This window comes from Nyctibius grandis, chromosome Z (assembly GCF_013368605.1).
Source record: "Nyctibius grandis isolate bNycGra1 chromosome Z, bNycGra1.pri, whole genome shotgun sequence".
Lineage (NCBI taxonomy): Eukaryota > Metazoa > Chordata > Aves > Nyctibiiformes > Nyctibiidae > Nyctibius > Nyctibius grandis.
This window is the reverse complement of record NC_090695.1, coordinates 68,111,089-68,132,648: the sequence shown is the minus strand read 5'-3', so window position 1 is coordinate 68,132,648 and position 21,560 is coordinate 68,111,089. Positions and strand designations below refer to the sequence as shown.

General features: G+C 38.8%; 1 protein-coding gene across 3 annotated transcripts in view; it reads left to right on the top strand.

The window, feature by feature from the left end:
* ERCC6L2 (ERCC excision repair 6 like 2) overlaps positions 1-9,276 on the top strand; it is a 59,016-nt gene extending 49,740 nt beyond the window's left edge. For 2 of the 3 annotated variants that reach the window (XM_068423706.1, XM_068423705.1), the window contains 2 exons: positions 6,657-6,844; positions 8,062-9,276. In XM_068423706.1, coding sequence (XP_068279807.1) covers positions 6,657-6,844; positions 8,062-9,037 — 1,164 coding nt within the window. In that variant the 3' untranslated portion in view covers positions 9,038-9,276. The remainder of the gene's footprint in view (positions 1-6,656; positions 6,845-8,061) is intronic. The other variant, XM_068423708.1, reaches the window with a different exon arrangement.
* Positions 9,277-21,560: the final 12,284 nt, after the last annotated feature.

The window sequence follows — 21,560 nt, the reverse complement described above, 5'->3', positions numbered from 1 at the left end:
TTGTTTTGCTGATGTTTGATGGAGGGGTGAGAGAGCGAAAGAAGATAGGTGCAAGTCCACAAGCTTCTGCTGGAATAACCAGTTAACTTAGCTTTGAATTCCAAAACAGTCTGATTACTGTTGTGAATTAAGAGGAGACAATAATAACTATATTGATATACGGTCAGATTTTTGTTGCAAGAAAGTGATATGGCTTATAGCAGTTCTTTTTGTTGACGGGTCAACAAATTAAATAAAACTGCTCCCAATGAGAAATTCTTGCTTGGTTACCTGACTGGAGAAGAAGCAGACTCAGAAGTAAATGCAAAATAGAGAGAACACAATCAATCCTCAATTGACTTAGTAGTCAGTTCTCCACTACCAAGCAAAAGATTAGAGTTTATGGAATGTCCTTGGTCTCAGTTTATACAAGCAGAAAAGCTAGATATGACAACTAGGGGAAAATAACTACATATTACTCTGATTAAAATTTCTTTACTTTTATCATCAGGTATAGGTAAATACTGGTCTCATGGTGTTGGCAGAATATTTTGGAGGAGTAATTTGGACCTAGAATAAGTCTAGCGTTTTTCATAGCTTGAAGAATATTTCGGCTATTGGTCTTCTGTGATACAATCAAATATTAGATACCTTGGTATTCAGAGCCAACATCCTGAGTAGCCTTGTTTAGTTCAGAAAGTTTGAGTATAAATGTAATTGTCCTAGAATATTCTAAAATTTTAAGGTAGGTTAGCTTCATTTTCTAAGGCAGTTGAGGTACTAACCACTAGCTATACAATTACCTCTAATTCTCATTCTACAATCCTGTTTTGTTAGAACAATAGACAAATTCAGTCTGAGTGAGACTGCTTTTCAACTAAGAAAGTTAAATTCAGAGGGAAAATTAATGTCCACATCAGAAATCATTCTAAAATACGGTAAGATTCAGGCTTATTTCAAACTGTGGAATGTGTAAGTCACGATAACACTCTGAATAACTACATAGTTTCTTCAGTAGTGTATCCTCTGTAAGCAGAAAAGCAGGTTTTATTTAAGAATCAAGTGAAAGTAGAGACATTCTCATTATTTGATAACTTTTTTTAATTATCTTAACCATATGGACTTCATTTTTAGAGAACCTACAGGAAGTATTATGCGGACACTATTCTGCTTTGCCTTCCTTGGCATGCAGAATAATTGTTGTTTGACATGTGTATGTGTAGAAGAGAGAAGGAAACAAGACTAAGAATGAACAGCTAGGTAGCAAACGTTTCAGGGTATTTATATATGTCCTGACAAGTAGAGGAACCATAGGTAAAATAAAAACAATATCTAAGAACAGCGTATGTTCAAGAAAAGTATACAGAAAGGTCTTAGTAATTCATACATATTATGGGAAAAGCTCCCGGAGAAAAAAATGAGGAAAACTATAAAGGAAAAAAAGATTGGCTTAAATAATTTAGAGTTGTAATTTGGGCAGATAAATTTACTGTAGTGCAGTAAATGTCACCTGATCAAAATAATAACGATCACCCAAAACCCACTGAAACTCACAGTGTATCTGGAAAGTCATGTGTTTTCTCAGGTTTTGAGGAGAGTAGGAAAATATAAAGTAGAATATGGCATAAGGGTTTGTTGTTTGCTTGCAAGCTGTGTTTTAAGAGGACAGTCATACTGAATTCACTGTGTTTCATGCTTTTGTATGATTTAGGTGACTGTAAAGCAGCTAGAGATTTCAGAAGGCCTTTCTTGTTTGTTTTAGAAATGAAAACAAACAACGAAACTGTGTAATGGAAAGTATCCTGGATATCTGGCAGCAGTGGTTTCATGCATACCTGAAGAGAAAAGCCTGTTAACACTGTATGTAGTACAGTGTTATTACACTTGATCACAGCCTGTATGTAATATGTAACTCAGAGAAACGGAAACTCATTATTGGCATCCAAAATTTGATATTTACATTAGAAAAGAAAGAAAAGAAGTACATAAGAAAAGAAGTAGTGCTGGAGGAAAATATCTTCTGTGCTAGGAAGATACAATGTGTTTATGTTGAAAACCCCGTAGAATAAGTGGAACATGAAAGATGAGAAGTGCTTTCTTTGGTGTATTTTTTCATGCGTGGTAAGAGTCCCTAGGTTTTCGGAATACTTTTTAAGCTATTTTCTGCACAACTACGTAGTAATCCCTCTTCTTTCCCACTGCAATATATGGAAAGCCTCTTCAGAGTGAGTGCAGTAAATGAAGAGGGGATAGGATAAGAAAACAAGTGTAAGACAGGAAGGAATGGCTGCACTCTTACATGTTGTTTTCCATGAAGTGTTGCAAAGCACTTCAGAATTTCATTTTACTGTACTTCCATTAACTTTATTTCTTTCCATTTACTGGGATATTTTCTGTACTGTAACCTTTTCTCACATAAATTTTTGAATCAAAAAAATGTTGCCTTCTACTAAACAACTTGCATCTGTGGCTCTTTGTCTGATGTGTATGCCTTTGAAAATAAATTGTTTATGTTGAACTTCGTGTGAAGATGTTCTTGACAATGTGGAAGTGCACAAAGTTGAATAAAACAGTAAAAATGTTAAATTCAGTAACTCAATAGAAATTTCTCTTTGATATCGAAGGAATTATTTTGCTGTACCTTTTCACCCCAGCAAGGTACTGGTTTGAGAAAGGAGAAAATATGAAGAATGCAGAAATGTGTAATGGTATTACGGATAATTCAGTATAGGCACACTGAATTTATCAGATGATGAGTAAGTATGTGGTCAAGTTTAAGTGAAACTTTTCCACTTAGAACAGTGAAAATTTCATAACATGCACTGCAAATGCGTAATGTCTTCAATATAGTTAAACTTTTAGTAAAGACTGCTTTGATGATTGCTGTCAATCTTTTTGTAAAAGTTCTTTTAAAATACATATAGCAGATACTGTATGCTATACTAAGTATTTCTTTAGCTTTGCATCGTGTATTTCAGAAGGCTAATCAGAAGAAGTGCTATGCAGTGCATGAAGAATATGATTTAACACAGTGTGTATGTGTGATGGTATAATGTTTGGCAAGAAAGCTTTTGGATTTCGATATTGTGATTTTTAGTTGTCATTCAGAATAACTTGTTCATGTATTTGAAACTTTTAAGCATATGTACGTTTTAAAGTGAGAGAAGGACGTGCTATTACTTACTTAGGCACTGGATAGAATCTTCATTCCAGGAGAAAGAATTTGTGATGCTATTTGTGCAGTTTGAGTTTTTTACTATTTTTCTTCTCCCTGTGTTAAATTGGTTAACATTTTTTAGTAGTTACGTGGCTGAGCCATAAAGCAAAACCAGCCTTGCTATTTCGCAAAACAGTTGGATTTTTTTGACAAAATAATTGACTTGTTCTTCTTAGTTCTCCTTTCTTCCTTTCTATTGAATCACTCTTTCTAGTCCTGAGATATGTTTATGGACTGATCGCTATTGTCTTTCCAGTTTTCCAATAACAGGTTGAAAACGCTGTAGTCAGATCTTATATCATTAAAATGTTCTTTCGGGAAGTTTAGCAACAGTTGTACTTACCTAAGTACGTTAATTAATATACTGTACTTTAAGTTCAACAAAGATAATACGCATTTCCAAATGCACAGAATACTTCTTGTGTTCCAGGATTTTCGTTTCCTTTATTATTCAGTTTTTTTGGTCATAACATTTATTGATACGTAAAGGGTCTGACATTCAATAATATAAATTCATTGCTAAATGCACTAGTATCAGTAGTGTAAGAACAAGAGTCAGAGGTTCCTAGCTGAATCAAATTATGTTAATTTCAGTCTTGCTTTGCAAGATTGCCTTATACAAATGTTATACTTGATAATTCAGATGAACAAGACCAGTGCTGTAAAGTCAACATGGCATTTCACGTAGCAGCAAATAATGGGACGCACACAATAGTTTGGTAGAGAAAATGCTTGAGGAACAGAAAATAGAAAGCTATTGAAAGGAAATGTTTATCATGGAATAGATTTCAGTTGCTGAGTTAGAAGACAAACACTGAAAGAGTTGTAAGGAAATCAACCATGAGAGGGAGGAATTAAGGAGAGTAATACATGAAGTCAAGTTCAAAAGGAAGGAAAATAGTGTGGAATATTGACAGTGCTCGAACATTGACTGAAGTTTTCACTTTTTTTAGTGGTAACGCTAGTAGAAAGTTACAGGGAATATCGTCATCTGTATGTGTGTAAAGCTTACCTCTACCTAGAGCCTCATTAATGTATTGCTCAGAGTAACAAACTTCAGATTTGACCTTTAATGAAAATGGAGAGATCTTAAAAACTGAACTAAGTGTTTTAGTTTTACTGACAAAATGTTTATCATTTTTGAAAAAGAAATTACTGGATATGGGATTTGGGGGCTGGGTTTAAGTTGGCAAAATTTCAAAAACATTCATAAGTTCAACAGAGCCAGTTGTTGCATTTCAGCCTAACTGGGTTCCATTTAATCAATTGACTTTGCTCCCGAGAGCTGAGAAGTTTTTCAAGAGTAACTCATAGTGGCTGTGAGCTCTTGAGGTAACTTATTTGTAGTAACTTTTTCTGCCTTCAGGAAAAAACTTTAATCAGTTAATTTAGGTAGAAGAAGAGGAGCTCTTTATGTGTATATGGTGGTATTTTGCTGCTGTTATTTCGGGTTTGGCAGTGTGAGTCAATGTACTTAAAAGTTTTGTGCTTCCAGAACAAAATATGCCATTTGTGAGTTTATTTGCAATTAGCAGTACTTTTTACATTAATTCTGATTCTTTGCAAAGACAAGCAATTTCATGACTTCTAGTGTGTTTACCACATTTGGCTTTTTTCCCAAATAGATTTTTAATCTTCTGTGTTTGAACAGATGTGTAAACCAAAGTATTGCTGCCTCATATACTTTAGTCTTATTTAATAAAAGGGAGATGGATGCATGTTTATGGGGATTTAAAATACTTTTAAAACAGGCATTGACATGGTTAGGCTTGTATTCTACACAAGTTATGCTTGCTTGAATTAAATTACACAATCCTGACTGAGTGACAAATACATTATCATAGTGAGATCTGAATACTATAAATATTTTTGATGCAAAAATTCCATCAAAATAAATATTTTAAAACTAGCATTGCTTTCTTCTTTCAAAATGCATTTTCCAAGTGAAGTTTTGTATTACCTATGCGTTTCTTTAAAAAAAAAAAAGTAAACATTTTAAATGCATACAGAATTAGCAAGATAACTGTAGAATACTTATCCTGTAGATAACATCTGCTAATTCAATCTTAATTTTGTTACTATGATCATAACATTATTATTGGGTCTTAAGGTTTTTATCTTAACTGGGGCCTTGGTTTCAGTTTTGTGTAGTATACCTTTTAATAGTGCAGTGAAATTCTAATCTTTGGAGTTGTGCATTTACCTTAAAGAGTGAAAATTTATTCCTGTAGGTCCCTTACTATTAATATCTCTTTCTGTATGCTAGTTTGAGGTTACTTGCCAAAGTAATGGATTGAGAATAGATGTGAGATCCTAAAGCTTAAGAACATTGGGAACAGCCCATGGAAATAAAGGAACTGGACATGGATCAAATAGAAACACATTGGGAAGAAACATTGTAGATCCAAAACCAAATTTTGAACTGCAGATGACAAGGTGTGAACACAATTTGTGTTTTCATCTCTCAAGTAGTGTTAGTAGGGGGACTGAGGACATCACTAAGCAGTTCTTTCCACTGATCTCATTTGGAAGAAGAAAAAAAAAATTCTTTAAAATAACTAAGGTGTAAATAGGATTATATTTTTGTGAAAAATGTTGACTGTGAATGCATGATGAGTTGATCTATAACACGATCTTCTTGAATTTGATTAAAACATTAGCTTTTTGTGACCATTACATTTAAAATTTTAATCTTACCAGTTTTAGTCTTATCTGTATTATAATGCAAGTGTAATGTATTTTTTTTTTCCTGTTCATTTACAGGTAAGTATAGTGATAACCACTTCTGAAAGTGTCTTTACGACTCTGAATAATTGTGTTGAATAATTGTGTGTATGTGTGTGCATTAGAGATTGTGATATTGACAAAAATTATTTTACCTTAACTTTGGTATCTTTGAATAGTGGTGTGATTATTTATGGTTTTTCTTTGAGTGTTATATTGCTAAAGTAATGAAGAGTTCTGAATATGTACTGTGCAAAAGTTGTGTAACATACATTAACAAGCAGGAAGCAGTGAATCCAAATAATCCATTAATCTTGATACACAATATATATTCCTGTATTAATTTATCTATCACGACTGTGAGCTATTAACACAGGCATTTTCTATTTTATAGTAATATTTGGAGGTTGTAACTGAGACTTGAGTCCTGTGGCGCAGGATTAAGTGTTTGTGTAACCCATTTATGCATTAGAGAACTTATATAGATCTTTAATTTAGCCTCACAGTTAACCTGTTTGGAAAAATATCCCACCTTATTCTTAGAGAACCAAGACTTGCCTTCAGTGTGCCTGGGAGTTTGTGACTGAGTAGGGAGTTTACACTGCAGCTCTGAATCCATTTCTTAGCACTCAAACCATTGAATGCTAGCTAAGAGTGACAGAATTGGGCATAATAGAGCTCATCACTCTGTCAGAGACACAGCTGTTCTGATGATTTCCTTGTCTCATTTTACTAGAAAAATGAAGAAAACCCAGAAGAAGACACAGCAGAGAAGAACATTATTAAGGGAGAGCAAGAAATATTGGCAAACAGTAAGCAACATCACCTGTATGTTATATATCCTGTGACCCAGAAAAACAAAAAAGTACACAGAGTAGGTTCAAGCACCTTCTTGATTGGAAAGACACCCAAAGAAATCCGCAGGTGAGACTATTTCGGTGAGGTGGAAGTAGAATTCTAAGCTTGAAACAAACTTCCCTCTGGGCAGTTGCTTTTGTCTTTGCTTCAGCCATAATCAGGGAATATTGATGATTTTCCATGGCAGGAGCAGAACTAATGGGAAACTTCCACTCACACTATACAAAGAGTACCATAATTGATTAATAAAATGAGTTGAACCCACAAATCACTTTAACGCGTTGATTCAATGTGTCATATATTACATAGCTGTGCAGATGTCATCACCACCAGTATTCATGGTATGTGCACCATGCAGTATTACAAACCAATGTTTAAACTGTATAGAAGCGAGAAATTTTATAGTGTGAGCTTCTGACTGCCTACTGGTTTTGCCCAGCTCTCATCACTTTCATTGAAAGACTGATAAAAAAAAATTAGACTTTGTATTTATTTTTTAACATGGGGCTCAATATTTTTTAATATTTCTTTTAGTATGTTGTTTCCCCCGTCATGTTTGGAAGGATAATAATTTTTGTGTCTCCTCATTTTCCTGTTTTCCCCAAACTATTGCTATTAGTAATAGAAATACTTACATTCCATTTTTACATAGGTAGAAATTCAATAGCAGTAGCCAGATAGTATGCGGAAATAGAAAGCAGAAAGCTGTAGCTAACGAGGGAAACCTATAGAACTGGGATTTGGTATATATATTTTTAATTTAGCCTTGAGAAATAATAAGTTACTATATGAGAGTCGGTATTTAGGTAGTATCTCTGAGTGTTCAGAATGTGTCATATTAGCCAGCTGGCCTCAGGTATCCAAACTGTTACTATTGATGTGCCAGATTTGCTTATTATTATAGATATTGAAAATTCTAAATATTAGAGAGGCAGGTAGAGGAGAACCCTTTATGCTAAAAATACTCAAAATTGTAATCATAGTTATTTATAACTTGTTGAGGTAAAAATTTTTAAAGGCAATCAAGTAATTAAGGATGTTATTCAAGATCCTAAAGCCGTATCTAGCAAAAAGCTGAAGCACATTCAGAAGTCACTTTGGTTCTTCTAAGGTCATTATTTTCTTCTTTGCTAATAAAAACAAACAAAGCTCCTAATAAGGAAGTTACTTTTAGTGATTACTTTCTGGGAGATGTGAAATATGTGAATTGAATGAATTGCTTGAAAGCTGCTTTTGTTTCTAGTTAAAGCAGTCAGCATGTTTTTCCTTCTTTATAATTACAGGAGACAATTTGAGGAAATGGTATCCCACTTTAATATGGGATCAGTGGAAGAACTGGCAGAACATATTGCAAAAGCTACATCAGAAACAAGGCAAAAGATGTTGAAGGAATTCTATGTTTCCAGGCATCCAGAGATGGAGTCTTTCTTCCCAGTTGAAATACCAGCACAATCTTCACATGACTATGAGGAAAGACAATTGGGTACAACACGCTCCAGAAAAAGAAAATCTGTTGATAACTTGGGAAGATCTAAGTCTAGATCTTCATCAGCTAAAGATCTACTTCTGAGTGGAATTACAGAAACACAGAGCCAGCAGAGCTGTAAGGGAGAAGTAGGGCAAGTTCACAACGACTGCTACATGCAAGATACATGTGTTGATGCAAAATATAAACAATCACCCACTGTTGCTACTCAACATATCGAAAGGAGAAACAGTCAGGCATTCAAGGATTTTATGGCGTCTGGCTCATTAAGCAGTAAATCAGAAATAATTGAGGTGCTGTCTGTAAAAAGCTGTGAAGGACAGCAGGACTCCAAAGTAACACAGCTGCCAAGAAAAAGATCCCTGTCTCAGTCAGAAAATGGGGAGAGAAAAGCTCAGACTTGTAAGAAAAAGTCTTTTGGGGACTTACTTGGAGATACCTCTATTCTCAGTGACCTCTTTGGAAATGATGGAAACGGGCCTACAGAACCACCAAGGAGATTCCCTTTAGGGCAGGTAGAAAAATCAAAGGAGAGACCAAAAGACTTCTGGGACATGCTGAATGAGCAGGATGAGGAGAGCCTGAGAAAGCTCACGGACATAGCAGTCATAGAGAAACTATGTGAAAGAGCACCTCATTCTCCAGTGACAGAAGAGAGAGAAGTGTGTGAAAATTCTCTTTGGAAAAAAAATGAAAATTTTCTATGGAAAAAATACAGTCCAGACGATTCAGATGAACCATCCACTGCTATATTTTGTAATGTAGTAAAATGAAAATTTTCTATGTGAGTTGCACTATAATTATCTTAGTTAAACATTAAAATATGCACAACTTCAGCAGTATGCAGCAAAACATGACACCTCCATGAAGTTAAAGGCAAAAGTGATGAATTCATATTTATGATGATACTGATATATGTTTTAGAGATGTGAATATATATGTAATTATATATGTAATATATAGTACATATGTACTGTATATTATTAATTTTAAATTAAATTTTTTAACATTTTCTGAGTGCACTTTGCTTTCTTGCATCCTGATTTTATTTCTAGACTCAGTAGCAGTACTAAGTAATTTTTCCCCTTTACTTCCATTTGGACACCCTCCGTCATCTCAGCAGAATCTAATGATATTAGAAGGGTTTGACAATGGTACTCTGTAGAGGTTTGGTTGAGTGAGAAGGGGCACGATCCTGTGTCAGTCACTGAGCAGTCTGAGCAACCCAGGCTTTGAGCAAGGGTTAAGCCCAGAGCTAGCGACCTTGCACTCCCCTTGCACGGAGCAGAACAAAGAACCTCATGGTGCCTGCTTCGCGGGAAGCAAAACTACGTCCGGGAGGGGAGGGGGCGGTCACGGCTCTGAATATGTAAACCTATGGACCAATCACAAGTGCGATCGGGGCGCGCGATTAACATATGCATAGTCTATATAACTACTGCTTTCTTTGTTAATAAACGAGAAGCTTCCATACTCACATTGAGATCGTGAAGTTTACTCCAGACCGTTCCCCAGCACCCGCGAGCGCGCCTCCCCCGGTTTTCCCCGTACTACAACTGGTAGCAGAGGATGGTTCCCTTCGGCGTGCTCTCTCCGAGACTGCGGTAAGCAGCGAAAAGGAGGTGTTGGGAAAAAGACGGCTGGGAGCGGTGATGTTCGGGTCAAATAGGGCAGAACAGACACTGGAAGGGTTGGCCACCCAGCTCCCAGAGTTCAGGTGATGTTCAGGTTCAGTTAAGGACAGAGCAGACACTGGAAAAAGGGCAGCTATGGAAATAGAGGCTGCAGTGGTGCTGATTGCATATATCTTCTCTAAGAGAAAGAGCAAGACAGCGGAGAAACAAGCTAATTAAGCTGATAAAGTTGGGCCAGCGCTGGGGACATTTTAAAGACACAGCGCTTGTATTTTCTGTGGAGGAATGGAAAGAAGTGGGAGACATTATGTGGGAAAAGACTGTTGAGAGGGACCCCGAGGAAGAAGAAATTAAGGAGGTGCGTGAACTCTGGCAAAACGTGATAGAGACTTTAAAAAATATGAGGGCAGAAGGAGAGGTCGCCCGCGCGGCTGCTGAGATGCGGCCGGCGCCACCGGAGCCCAACCCCCCCGCTAAAACAGAGAAACCTGGGGTTCTGGCTCGTTTCTTCGGGTTACCGGCGGTTAAGGGCATGTCGGCAAACATAAAGCCATCCGTGGCTGAGGTTCGTACGGCGGTAGAAGCGGCGAACTCCGGGGAGAAATGGCGCAGCAAGAATTTAAAGGAGGAGGTTGCGAACAAAGAACCACGTGGCACTCCTAGGACCGCATGGCAAAGGGAGCGGAAACAGGAGGGGGAGGGGTGGTCAGCCCCTCCGGACGCTGCGCGGCTGGCTGGCGGAGAGGCGGGTGGGCTCATCCCCTCTGCGCCGCCGGAGTACCCGCCCCTCCCGCCTTCACCCTGTCAATCAACATCGCCAAGCGCCGTTGCGAAAGTGGTCTAACCGCTAGGTGTCTCGGTTTTCACCCCGGCGGCCCGGGTTCCATTCCCGGCATGGGAATCACGTGATTGGAAAATTCTTTAACAAACAAAAGCTGCAGCTACACAGTATGGAGTAAAATCAGACGCTGTAGCAATACCAAATATACAGGTTTAGTACTTTTTTTGCCTGTTAGTGAATGTTTTACATGTGTAAGGTTTTGGTTGAGATGTTAAATGGTGGAGGAGTACTGTGGATGTGAATGTGGGAAGTAATTTTAGTCATGTGTAATTGGTTATAGGGCCTAAGTTGCAGTAATTAACTTGTTGCTGATTTATGCAACAATGCCTTGTTGCTTTGTATGCATTAATGTTTGGGTGTAAAGAGTGTGTATATCCAACAGGGAGACACAGTATTTAAATTGACCAACCTAATGTTACAACTGCTTTGAGGTGGCCTATGACTGAAGAGTGACTGCAGATTACTAAGGGACTGGTAGAGGAACAGTTAAAAGCAGGACATATCAAACCCTCAGTTAGTCCTTGGAATACACCCATTTTTGTCATCCCTAAGAAAAGTGGAAAGTGGAGATTATTACATGATTTACGGAAAATTAATGAGCAAATGCAAGCAATGGGAGCATTGCAACCAGGTATTCCGTCACCTAACATGTTACCAGCAGGATGGCATATATTGATTGTAGACTTGAAGGACTGTTTTTTCACCATATCTTTACATCCTCAGGACACCATGAAGTTTGCCTTTTCTGTTCCTGTTATCAACAAAGCGGAACCAGCTCAAAGGTATGAATGGGTAGTTCTGCCACAGGGCATGAAAAATTCACCTACGTTATGTCAGCTTTATGTGGCATGGGCACTGAAACCATTGCGCCAGCTATGGCCACAGACTATCATCTATCATTATATGGATGATATTTTGTTATGTCAGGCTGATCCTTTTTCAGAAGAAAGTCTCCACAAACTAACAACAACGTTGGCGGAGAAAGGTCTCGTGATTGCACCAGAAAAGATTCAACGAACTGATCCCTGGAAATACTTAGGATGGACAATTTCGGATGCTCAAATCCGGCCTCAAAAGGTGGAGCTACATACAGATTTGAAGAACCTGAAGGATGTACAAACACTTCTCGGAGATATTCAGTGGGTCCGTAACTGTGTCGGTATCTCGAACACCGAGATTGCCCCCCTCACCGAACTGCTGCGACGATCACACCCTGCTGACACCATACAGCTGTCTGAGACTCAACAAAGCGCGTTGCGGTCAGTCATCGCCAAATTACAAACTGCATGGTCATCACGACGCATTCGTGAACTACCTGTGTCTCTGCTTGTAATTAACAGTGAAAATATGGTTTGTGGTGTCATTTGTCAGTGGCAAAACAAAAAGGGGAACTCCCCCAGGGCTACAACCAATGCCACTACAAATGCCACGATAAAGATGAAGCTTTTTGGGTGTTGGAATAACAGAAAATGAGGTAAAATCTATTGTTCAAGCATGTCCGAGGTGTGGGGCTCAGGGACCAGGCATTGGTATTGGTGTAAACCCGAAGGGCTTGGCAGCACTTGAGCTATGGCAGATGGATGTAACACATATTCCAGAGTTTGGGAGACAAAAATATGTACATGTCACAGTAGATACCTTCTCGAGGTTAATCTGGGCATCTGCAATGTCCAGAGAAAAGGCGCAACAGGTTTGTAAACATTTGTTGGCGTGTTTTGCCAATATGGGGGTGCCAGAACAGATCAAAACAGATAATGGGCCAGCATACACCAGCCAAAAGTTTCGTGTATTTTTAACACGCTGGGGAGTGAAACATGTTACTGGTATACCACACTCCCCGACAGGTCAAGGGATCATCGAACGCACCCATAGAACCATAAAGGAATATTTAAGGAGACAGAAGGAGGTAGATACTGATCCAACATTGCGGTTGCATAAAGTGTTGTTTACTTTGAATTTTCTGTGTTTAACAGGGGACCGAGAAGAACCACCGGTTGTTGTACATCACCAGCAGTTGAAATTTAATAACAACACCATTATACCTCAGTTACAGGTGATTTATCGGGAACCTGCTACAGGGGAGTGGAAAGGACCGGTGCCAGTGATCCCTAGTGGCCGGGGATATATGTGCGTGGCTACAGACCAGGGACCACTTTGGGTGCCGAGCCGATCAGTAAAACCACACCTCCCCGAGAAATCGGATGGGTGATGGAACTGGTAAAAATGGTTCTTACAGGAGTTCTTGTGATTGCAGTTATCTTGTTAATGTTACCATGTTTATTTTCTTGTTTGCAGAAAGCGTTAATGAAACTTGTGAATCAGGCCTGGCTTGCTCACAAACAAGAAGGGGGAATTGTAGAGGTTTGGTTGAGTGAGAAGGGGCACGATCCTGTGTCAGTCACTGAGCAGTCTGAGCAACCCAGGCTTTGAGCAAGGGTTAAGCCCAGAGCTAGCGACCTTGCACTCCCCTTGCACGGAGCAGAACAAAGAACCTCATGGTGCCTGCTTCGCGGGAAGCAAAACTACGTCCGGGAGGGGAGGGGGCGGTCACGGCTCTGAATATGTAAACCTATGGACCAATCACAAGTGCGATCGGGGCGCGCGATTAACATATGCATAGTCTATATAACTACTGCTTTCTTTGTTAATAAACGAGAAGCTTCCATACTCACATTGAGATCGTGAAGTTTACTCCAGACCGTTCCCCAGCACCCGCGAGCGCGCCTCCCCCGGTTTTCCCCGTACTACAGTACTCCACATGTTTTTCTGACCTAGTAGAGACTCAGGGTCTTCATGAGATAGGGCTGATGTTTTTGTGTCTAATACCCGCCCTCCCCCCCACTTCCGCCATGATTTTGCTCAGTCTCTGTTTGAAGCTGTGGAGCTTCTAATTATCTTCAGTATCCTGTAGTAGTGAGTTTCTCAGTTTGGCTGATGTGAAAAATCACCAGTTTTTGTTTGTTCACTCTTTTTCAGTGCAAGATCTACAGCACATTAAGTGATGTTAGATGTCAAATTTCATCTTTCACTACACTTTCATCTCCCATTTTTTATTTTTATAGACTTCTGTCATGTCTTTGTGAGGTGGTTCGGTCTGGACAATACTTTGGTGGTGTTTACTTTTCTATGCAAGGAAGGAAGAACAGGAATAGTCTTTTAAAATTAAAAAAATATATACACCGTTTCCTAGTGAATTTGAGGAAGAATCTAATGCCATTCAGTAATTCAGACTTACTGTTGTCTCCGATTATTTCATTGATAGGAAAAAAAACAAATACAGTTTATACGGGGAAAACATTTCTTGCTTGCCTTAATAAATGAAACAATTTTCATTTTGTGAGCATTGTATTCTGAAAAACTTCAAAATACGTTGATGTATTACATGTGCACTTAGAAAATATCATGCAATTGCATGTGCAGATTGCTGATTGTTTTTTTTATTTAGTTATTTAAAATATGAATATTTTAGTATGAGCAATTTTGTGGGCATTTGTGTGGCCACATTTTTTTTAAACTCAGGCATGCATAGTCTTGAAATCAGTGAGGTAACTTTTTTAGGAAGTTAACTGTAATCTTCTGTTGAGTTTTGCTGTTGACACTGAATTTTACTGTTAAGTGTATTGCAGCTTGAATTCAGCTTCTGATGGTTGTCAAAAGGTTTATCAGTCATATTATGCTTACATGATTGTAATTCTTGCTGTGCTACATCAGTTTGCTCCAATGTGATACTTTAATCATTCCTTCAGCAGGAAAAACCTATGAGTGTGTCTCGCAGACACTTCACCAAGGATGTTGCTTAGCACATTTGAAGTACACAGATTAGACTAGATGCAGCAGTTAGCTACCTGGGGACATTTCAAGAACCACAGAATCACAGAATGGTTTGGGCTGGAAGGGACCTTCAATTATCATCTAGTCCAACTCCCCTGCCATGGGCAGGGACACCTTTCCACTAGACCAGGTTGCTCAAAGCCCCATCCTACCTGACCCTGAACACTGCCAGGGAGGGGGCACCCACAGCTTCTCTGGGCAGCCTGTTCCAGTGTCTTATCACCCTCACAGTAAAGAATTTCTTCCTAATGTATAACCTAGATCTACCCTCTTTCAGTTGAAAACCATTACCCTTTGTCCTGTTACTACAGGCCCTGGTAAAAAGTCTTTCTCAGTCTTTCTTACAAGCCCCCTTTAAGATTGAAAGGCCGCAGTAGTAAGATCTCCCCAGAGCCTTCTTTTCTTCAGGCTGAACAGCTGCAACTCTCAGTCCAGCCCTTTGACCATTTTTGTGGCCTTCATCTGGACCTGCTCTAATAGGTCCATGTCTGTCTTATACTGGGGACCCCAGAGCTGGATGCTGTACTCCAGGTTTGATCACATGAGAGTAGGGTAGAGGGGGAGAATTACTATCCAAAACTGATGCCTGGAGGACTCCTGTAGTGATCAGTCAGCCTTACGAAGGTTCAAGTTAATCACCCAGTTTCAAGTCAGACCGTTCTCTCAAGCTACTCCATTATCTCATCTAAGCAGATGACCAGCAATTCAAGGAATAAATTACTCAAGCACACTGGGTGTGTACACCACGCTTCCCTTCACCACTGAAAGCGTAGAGAATCTGTGTTCCTGATAGTATCCCACTGTTTAACTCCATTACCCTTTGAGCCTGTTTTCAGGTAGGCAGCGGGAGGCAGTTGTGGATATATTAATCAGCAGGCGTTATCTTGTGGCCCATAATGGGCCTTAGTGGAAGTATGGACACAGGAATGTCTGTTGCTTCTACTGCGAGGGCTGTTGGGGAAGCCCCTTACAGAGCAGTCTGTGCTTGAGGAGAGCACTGGTGCCAGTCCCTGCTTTATGCCACCCCTGGTACATAGGCAGATTTCTGTCTGTAGCGCTGGGTATTGTGTGTTCCTCTGGCTTTGGCATGACAGCTGCTGGGTGCCTGTTTTGGCTGCTGTGTTTCAGCCAAAGCAAATGTATTTACACGTGTTTTCTGCATTTGACTTTATCCTCAACGCTGGAGTTGAAATGGGTCTGGTTATGATTGTAGCACTTCTCACAACATCAAATTTGTATACTATTACTTCACATTCATAACTTTCAGGGCAAATATGTTGGGCTTTTTAAACATTAGTTTTGCCCAGCAGTTCACTAGTGCTAACGTAGGGTTGCAGACCCAAGCTTTCAGAGTAAAGATGTGTAAAACTGGGATCAGGCTGTAACTCTTCTCTCTCTTATGCATGTATCAAATGTGTGCATTATCAAATAGAATGATAGATAATAATGCTGTTTTTTTCCCAGTCATGAATAAACACAGGCTGCACCCCATTCAACTACTTCTACAACAGAACATACTCATTCTTCCTCTTAAGATGGCGAGGAACATGACCTCAGGGTTCCATTTAGCATTTTGGATGCAAAACATAGATAAATCTATACATCTCTGAGAACATAACAAATATCTTCCAAGGTGTGCTTGGCGGGGCAGGGGGCAGGAAAGCTGCTGAATCTCGTATTCATTCCAATACCTAATACATTACCAGTATTTCAGAAAGAAAGGGTTCACCTTGTCAGTTGTTGCGAATATGCAATATACTATATATGGAGTAAGGAATTCCTACATACTGACAAGTTATCATCTTACTCCTGAAACACTGGCTGTAATAAAATTTTGAAATTAAAACTGTTCTTCGCAGATTGGAGAAGTGGTTATAAGATAAGCAACGTCACATCCCATTTGCCAAATTGTCTTGTCACATTTCTCAGTGCTATGGGATCATGCGAAGGAGCACCTTATCATAACACACAAGCAAAAGAGGCCAGGGCTTCATGTTGCTCTGGAAACCTTAACCCTAATCTTTGATTTTTGTAAGCTTTGAAATCTCAAATGTAATGCTGTATTAGTATAGGGTTTTACATTGAATATACTGTATAAATTGTTTTATGTGAAGGGTAAATGTTATGAAATTTTAAAAGCTTGGACACTGAAGCTGCACAGCAGCAGTCTGTGAACGGTGGTGGTTTTTGTGGTCTGGATGACTGCCCATTGGAAAATAAGCTTAAATTTGATCTGGAGCAGCTTCTACTTTAGGTCATGGGAAGCTGTTGCAGGCTTTGCTCTGTCTCTGTGTTAACCATTATGTGCTTATTTTAAGTGGAAGCCATCTAAAAAACTTAATTGGGAAATCTGACTTAACTACCTGGAACAAGGAGCTCAGTATTTAACATACATGATAAAGCAGTAAGAGGTTTGGTTTTTGCAGGCAACTAACATAAGTAAGATAAACGTGTTCCCTAACTGTTTCTCTCACCCTGAATCTATGCTGTTACCATTGTATTGTACCCAATGACATTTAAGTTACAAACTGAAATATAGGATAGTCAGTTGGAGCAGTTTTTAAAAAAAAGTCTCAACTAAAAATAAACTAAGCAGCCATAAAACTGTTAGTTATTGATACATTTGAATTGCGTACAGCTGAAGGAAGTCAACTTAGGACAGGGAATATGTGGACCTTCTCATTGAGGTTAATAAATAGGACACGAATTAAGGCCTTTTGCTGGTGGCATCATTATTGATTTTGTTTACAGCATTCTTCTGCTTAGAGAGGCAAACTGCTGCTTAGCTAAGAAGAGAAGATTTGGTGGAATGAAGAATATGGCCATCAAATATGTAAAAAGGCTGCTGCATAGAGAAGGGGAATAGTCCCTTCATGTCCATAGCAAAGAGAGAAGAGTTAAGTGGCTTAAACTGCACCAAAGGTAACTAAAGTTAGATAATAGGGAAGCCGTGTAAGGGTGAATGTTGTGCTTGCATAGTGCCAATATTGGAGGTCGTCAAGAATGGGAGAGACAAATATCTGTTAGAAGTTTCATAGGTAAAATTGACCTTATTTTAGGCCAGAAGGAGAGACTGGTAGCTTCTCAGTCCAAGGGCCGGAAGGGGCTAAATAACCTTGTTGGTTTCAGTTGATATCGGGGCACTAGAGAGACATTTCCCTGAGCACCAGTAGGTTGTCAGTCATGGTTTAAATCAGTAGATACTGGGGAGGGCAAAATCTGATTGAATTAGGTAAGATTTCTCATTTTACTGCTTTTAGAAGAACCCCAGAGCAGTGGAACTGTACAGATACAAGGCTGAACTGCAGGGCTCATTCCTGTACAGAGTACGAAGCCATCATCATTTTCCTGAAGTACTCAGGAAATTATGTTTCTCATCTATAAGGTGATGACATGCATAAATCAAAACCTTCATAGAAATGGGTGTTTTATTCACGTGTATGCCAAGTACTGATAATATATTTGTGGAAATGCATCTGTTATCTGCAATTAAACTGAGCGTCAGGAAGATGTCTTGAAGTAAAATTTATGTCACTTTAGCTTCCTGTGCAAATTTAACAGATTTTACTAGGTAGTATCACCTGAGTCATAAATACTGCAATTTTGTGCCCTAGGGATCTGCGTGTAAAATATTTTTGTGATGAATAAGATGTGTGATTTAAAAAAAAAGAATCTGAACAAATTGAAAAGGGAATAATTTGACCTATATTTAAAGGCACATCCTTCAAATATTAAAAACAGACAGATAATTTTTGTCTTCTTGGAAATCTGTGATTATCATTTTGTTTGGCATTTAAAATGGAGGAGGCGTTGGGGGATGCTGTCTGTAGGATTATGGTAGAATGGAGTTCATACAGCCTCTGCGTGCAGGTACCTGCACGGTTGCAGGGAAGCACAGGCTAGAGGGAAACCATAACAGCCTTCTAGCCTGAGGAAATGGCTTCACGATAGTTATCACCTGATCTCAATATAAATCAGCCAGGAGGAGAAGGGTGTCTTTTTTGTCATCACTTTCAGCTGGAAGTGTCTCGCTAGGTTTTTACTGTTACTTCTTGTTTCCTTGTTCTTTTACTTAGTGAGGTTCCTCTGGCTGTGGGTCCCTGACCTAACCAATAGTTCCCGTTGCCTTCAATGGAAATTCTTTGGGAAAAAAAAAAACAGGTTGCCAGTGACATAGCAAGAAATCTGACCCTGCCTATGCTAACAAACGCAGCTCTGTCAGCAACCTGTTTACAAAACTGTCACCAGACCTAGTTAAAAACACTGTGTGTGTCCTGGGTCTGATTTGCAGTATAGTTTGGGTCTTAAGCATGTTTTGCAAACTGGAGCTATGCTTATGACTAGATTTGGGAGTTGCCATGTGGTACACAGATTTCATATTTGGTCTGGGAGAGTGAGATTGAATAATTGCAGATAATGAATATGTTTGAGAAAGTCAGGGTGTGCTTACAAACATTTAGTGAACACAGTAAGGCAGTTTGAAGGATGTATTTGCTCAGCTTTAGGAGGTCATGACTTTGAGCACCGAAAGGCAGACTGACGCCAGTGCCATGGCTTTGGCACAGTGAGTCAAAGCAGCATTAATAGGAGGGAAGGGAAGTTGGTAACAGCATAGTCAAAGTATTGCTGGATGCTTTAAATATACGAATGCAGTCACTAGGTATGAAAAGGATGGTTTAAGTTACTTGCTTAAGTATCTTAACAGCAGAAGGAGGAGAGGGTTCTGTTCTTCCAAGGAAGCATTTAACTGCCTTTGCTGCTAGGTATTTTTCTGTTCTTGCAGTGTCCTGCATATTTAATTCACTGCATACCTTCCATCTTATGCAACGAATGAAATAATATTTTTATGAAAACTCTTTCTCCTTGCATTTGCACATTCCATGATTCAGTACATTTTGACTGGTGCATCCTTGAGAAAAAGAGTAATAATCATCTAAGTAGACCTCGTGCCAGAATCTACCTTCCTCATTAAGGCACCTGAAAAGGAGATAACTGACTTAAAGTAACTCTGGGAATTCAGTTTCTGCTATCTAAACTGGACATCTAGATGTGCAGATGAGAGAGGTAGGCAGTGATCCAGAGCATTTAAGAGGTACACCTCTTTTCCTATAGATGCACATGTAGATCACAGGAGGATCTTGTGATGCTAAATGAGTCTGTATCTTGTGTGTGATTCTGCCAGCTAATTCTGAAAGAGAAGGAAAGTACGTCTAAACAACATGATTGGAGGGCTTCAGAGTTGTTTGCTTGGCATGCTAACCTTTGTTTAGTTGGCATCCAAAAAGCTGAATTTCCTTTTTCAAAGAACAAGTGAAGACTGTGCTCTAAAATGAAAGAAGTAATTGAATACAGGTATGTTGCGTATGCACGATACTTGAGGACAGGTTATCTCAATTGTTCTTTGAGTTCACTTGAGCTGAGAGGATGGAATCGAGCGGTCAGAACCTGACCTTGTGTCTGTGTGTCTACACACAGTACGACTGAATTGAGATTGCACATGTAACTTACACAGAGTGGAGCATGAGCAGGCCTGCTGTGCTAAAAGCTTTGTTTTCTGAAAATGGACAAACACAGCATAATTACATTAGAATTTGCACCGCTCTAATGTAGCAAGTTCCAGTGCCTGAACATTGGTAGTATATTTATAGATATCAACATTAGCAATCTCTAACACTGCAGCCGTTAAAGACAATGGCAAAGCAGTGGGGATAGCTCAGATGCTAAACGAATACCAGCTCAACGCAGAACGAATCTGTGTTTTACTTCAACAGAACTGTTTATACTAAAGGGATTTTCTTTCCTTATGGTTTGATATAAAGGTTTTTCCATCAAGTGAACGCTCATGTAAACATGATCTCCTATATCACCCTGAAAATCATTCTATGCCAATTACTTTAAAAACAAATACCAGATGTCTATTTATATTGTTTGAGGTAAATGCTCACATCTGTCAGCAGCACTGGCCTCTCCATGATTCAGGCTGCAGTGGAAGTTCCAGCACAGTTTGTAGTTGTTCTGGTTTATAATTCAATGGCAGAGAAAACAAATTTGTACTGTGGTCTAATTGGAAGCATAATTTAAGTACCTCTGAGAAAGCTGTTCTCTTAAAACTTCTCTTTTGTGCTTTGGGTCTTATCACCTCCACAGTAGATTCAGATATGAGCTTGGCTTGGTCCTTCTATGTACAGGTATTGTGCTAGCATAGCTAGAGTAATTCAGGCTCCTCTTGCCTCTCTGGCCACCACTGTTTTGTAGTTGCTGTTATATATATTGTTGGATTACAGTACACTACTTCCAATTTAAGAATCTTATACTTGGAGGGAATATCAAGGAATATCTTCTCTTTAATCACATGTTAAGGTTCTGTTCTGCTTCTGACGTGTCACTCTATACAGTATTTGACAAAATAGAATCTAAGTTACCTTGTAGTGGACATTATTACTTTACAATACTACATGCCCTAATCATTAGAGGTAGATAATATACTGTATATAAAATAAATTGTAATTATATTGTGTATACTATAAATTACAATTATTTTGTAGATTATCTGTACAATATAATCTACTTCTGACATACATGGAGAGAAATTATGATTGTATGAAATGCATATTTTAGGCCTGTGGCAAAACAAATAATAGGTTTTATACCTACATACAGTTGTTTGAACCTTGGGAATGTAGAACAATTTTGTGGTTCTATCAAACTGTTGTAACTGAGTGACTGACCATCTGATGGCATTTTGTTTCAAACTCAGAAACCTTAGGCTGCTAAGAAACCTCTGAAAAATCATAACTTGCATCCATAGCAAATAACCCTAGTTCAGTGGCATTCATCTCTCTGATTCTTGGGAAGCTGCACACATGAACAAGGAAGATAAAATATAGGAAAACGCACTTGGCCTAGACTGTGGTATTTCTCTTGAAACATTTCTGGATATGTATGAAGATATTATCTTCATGAATTCTGTTTCACTGAAAGAAACAGAAG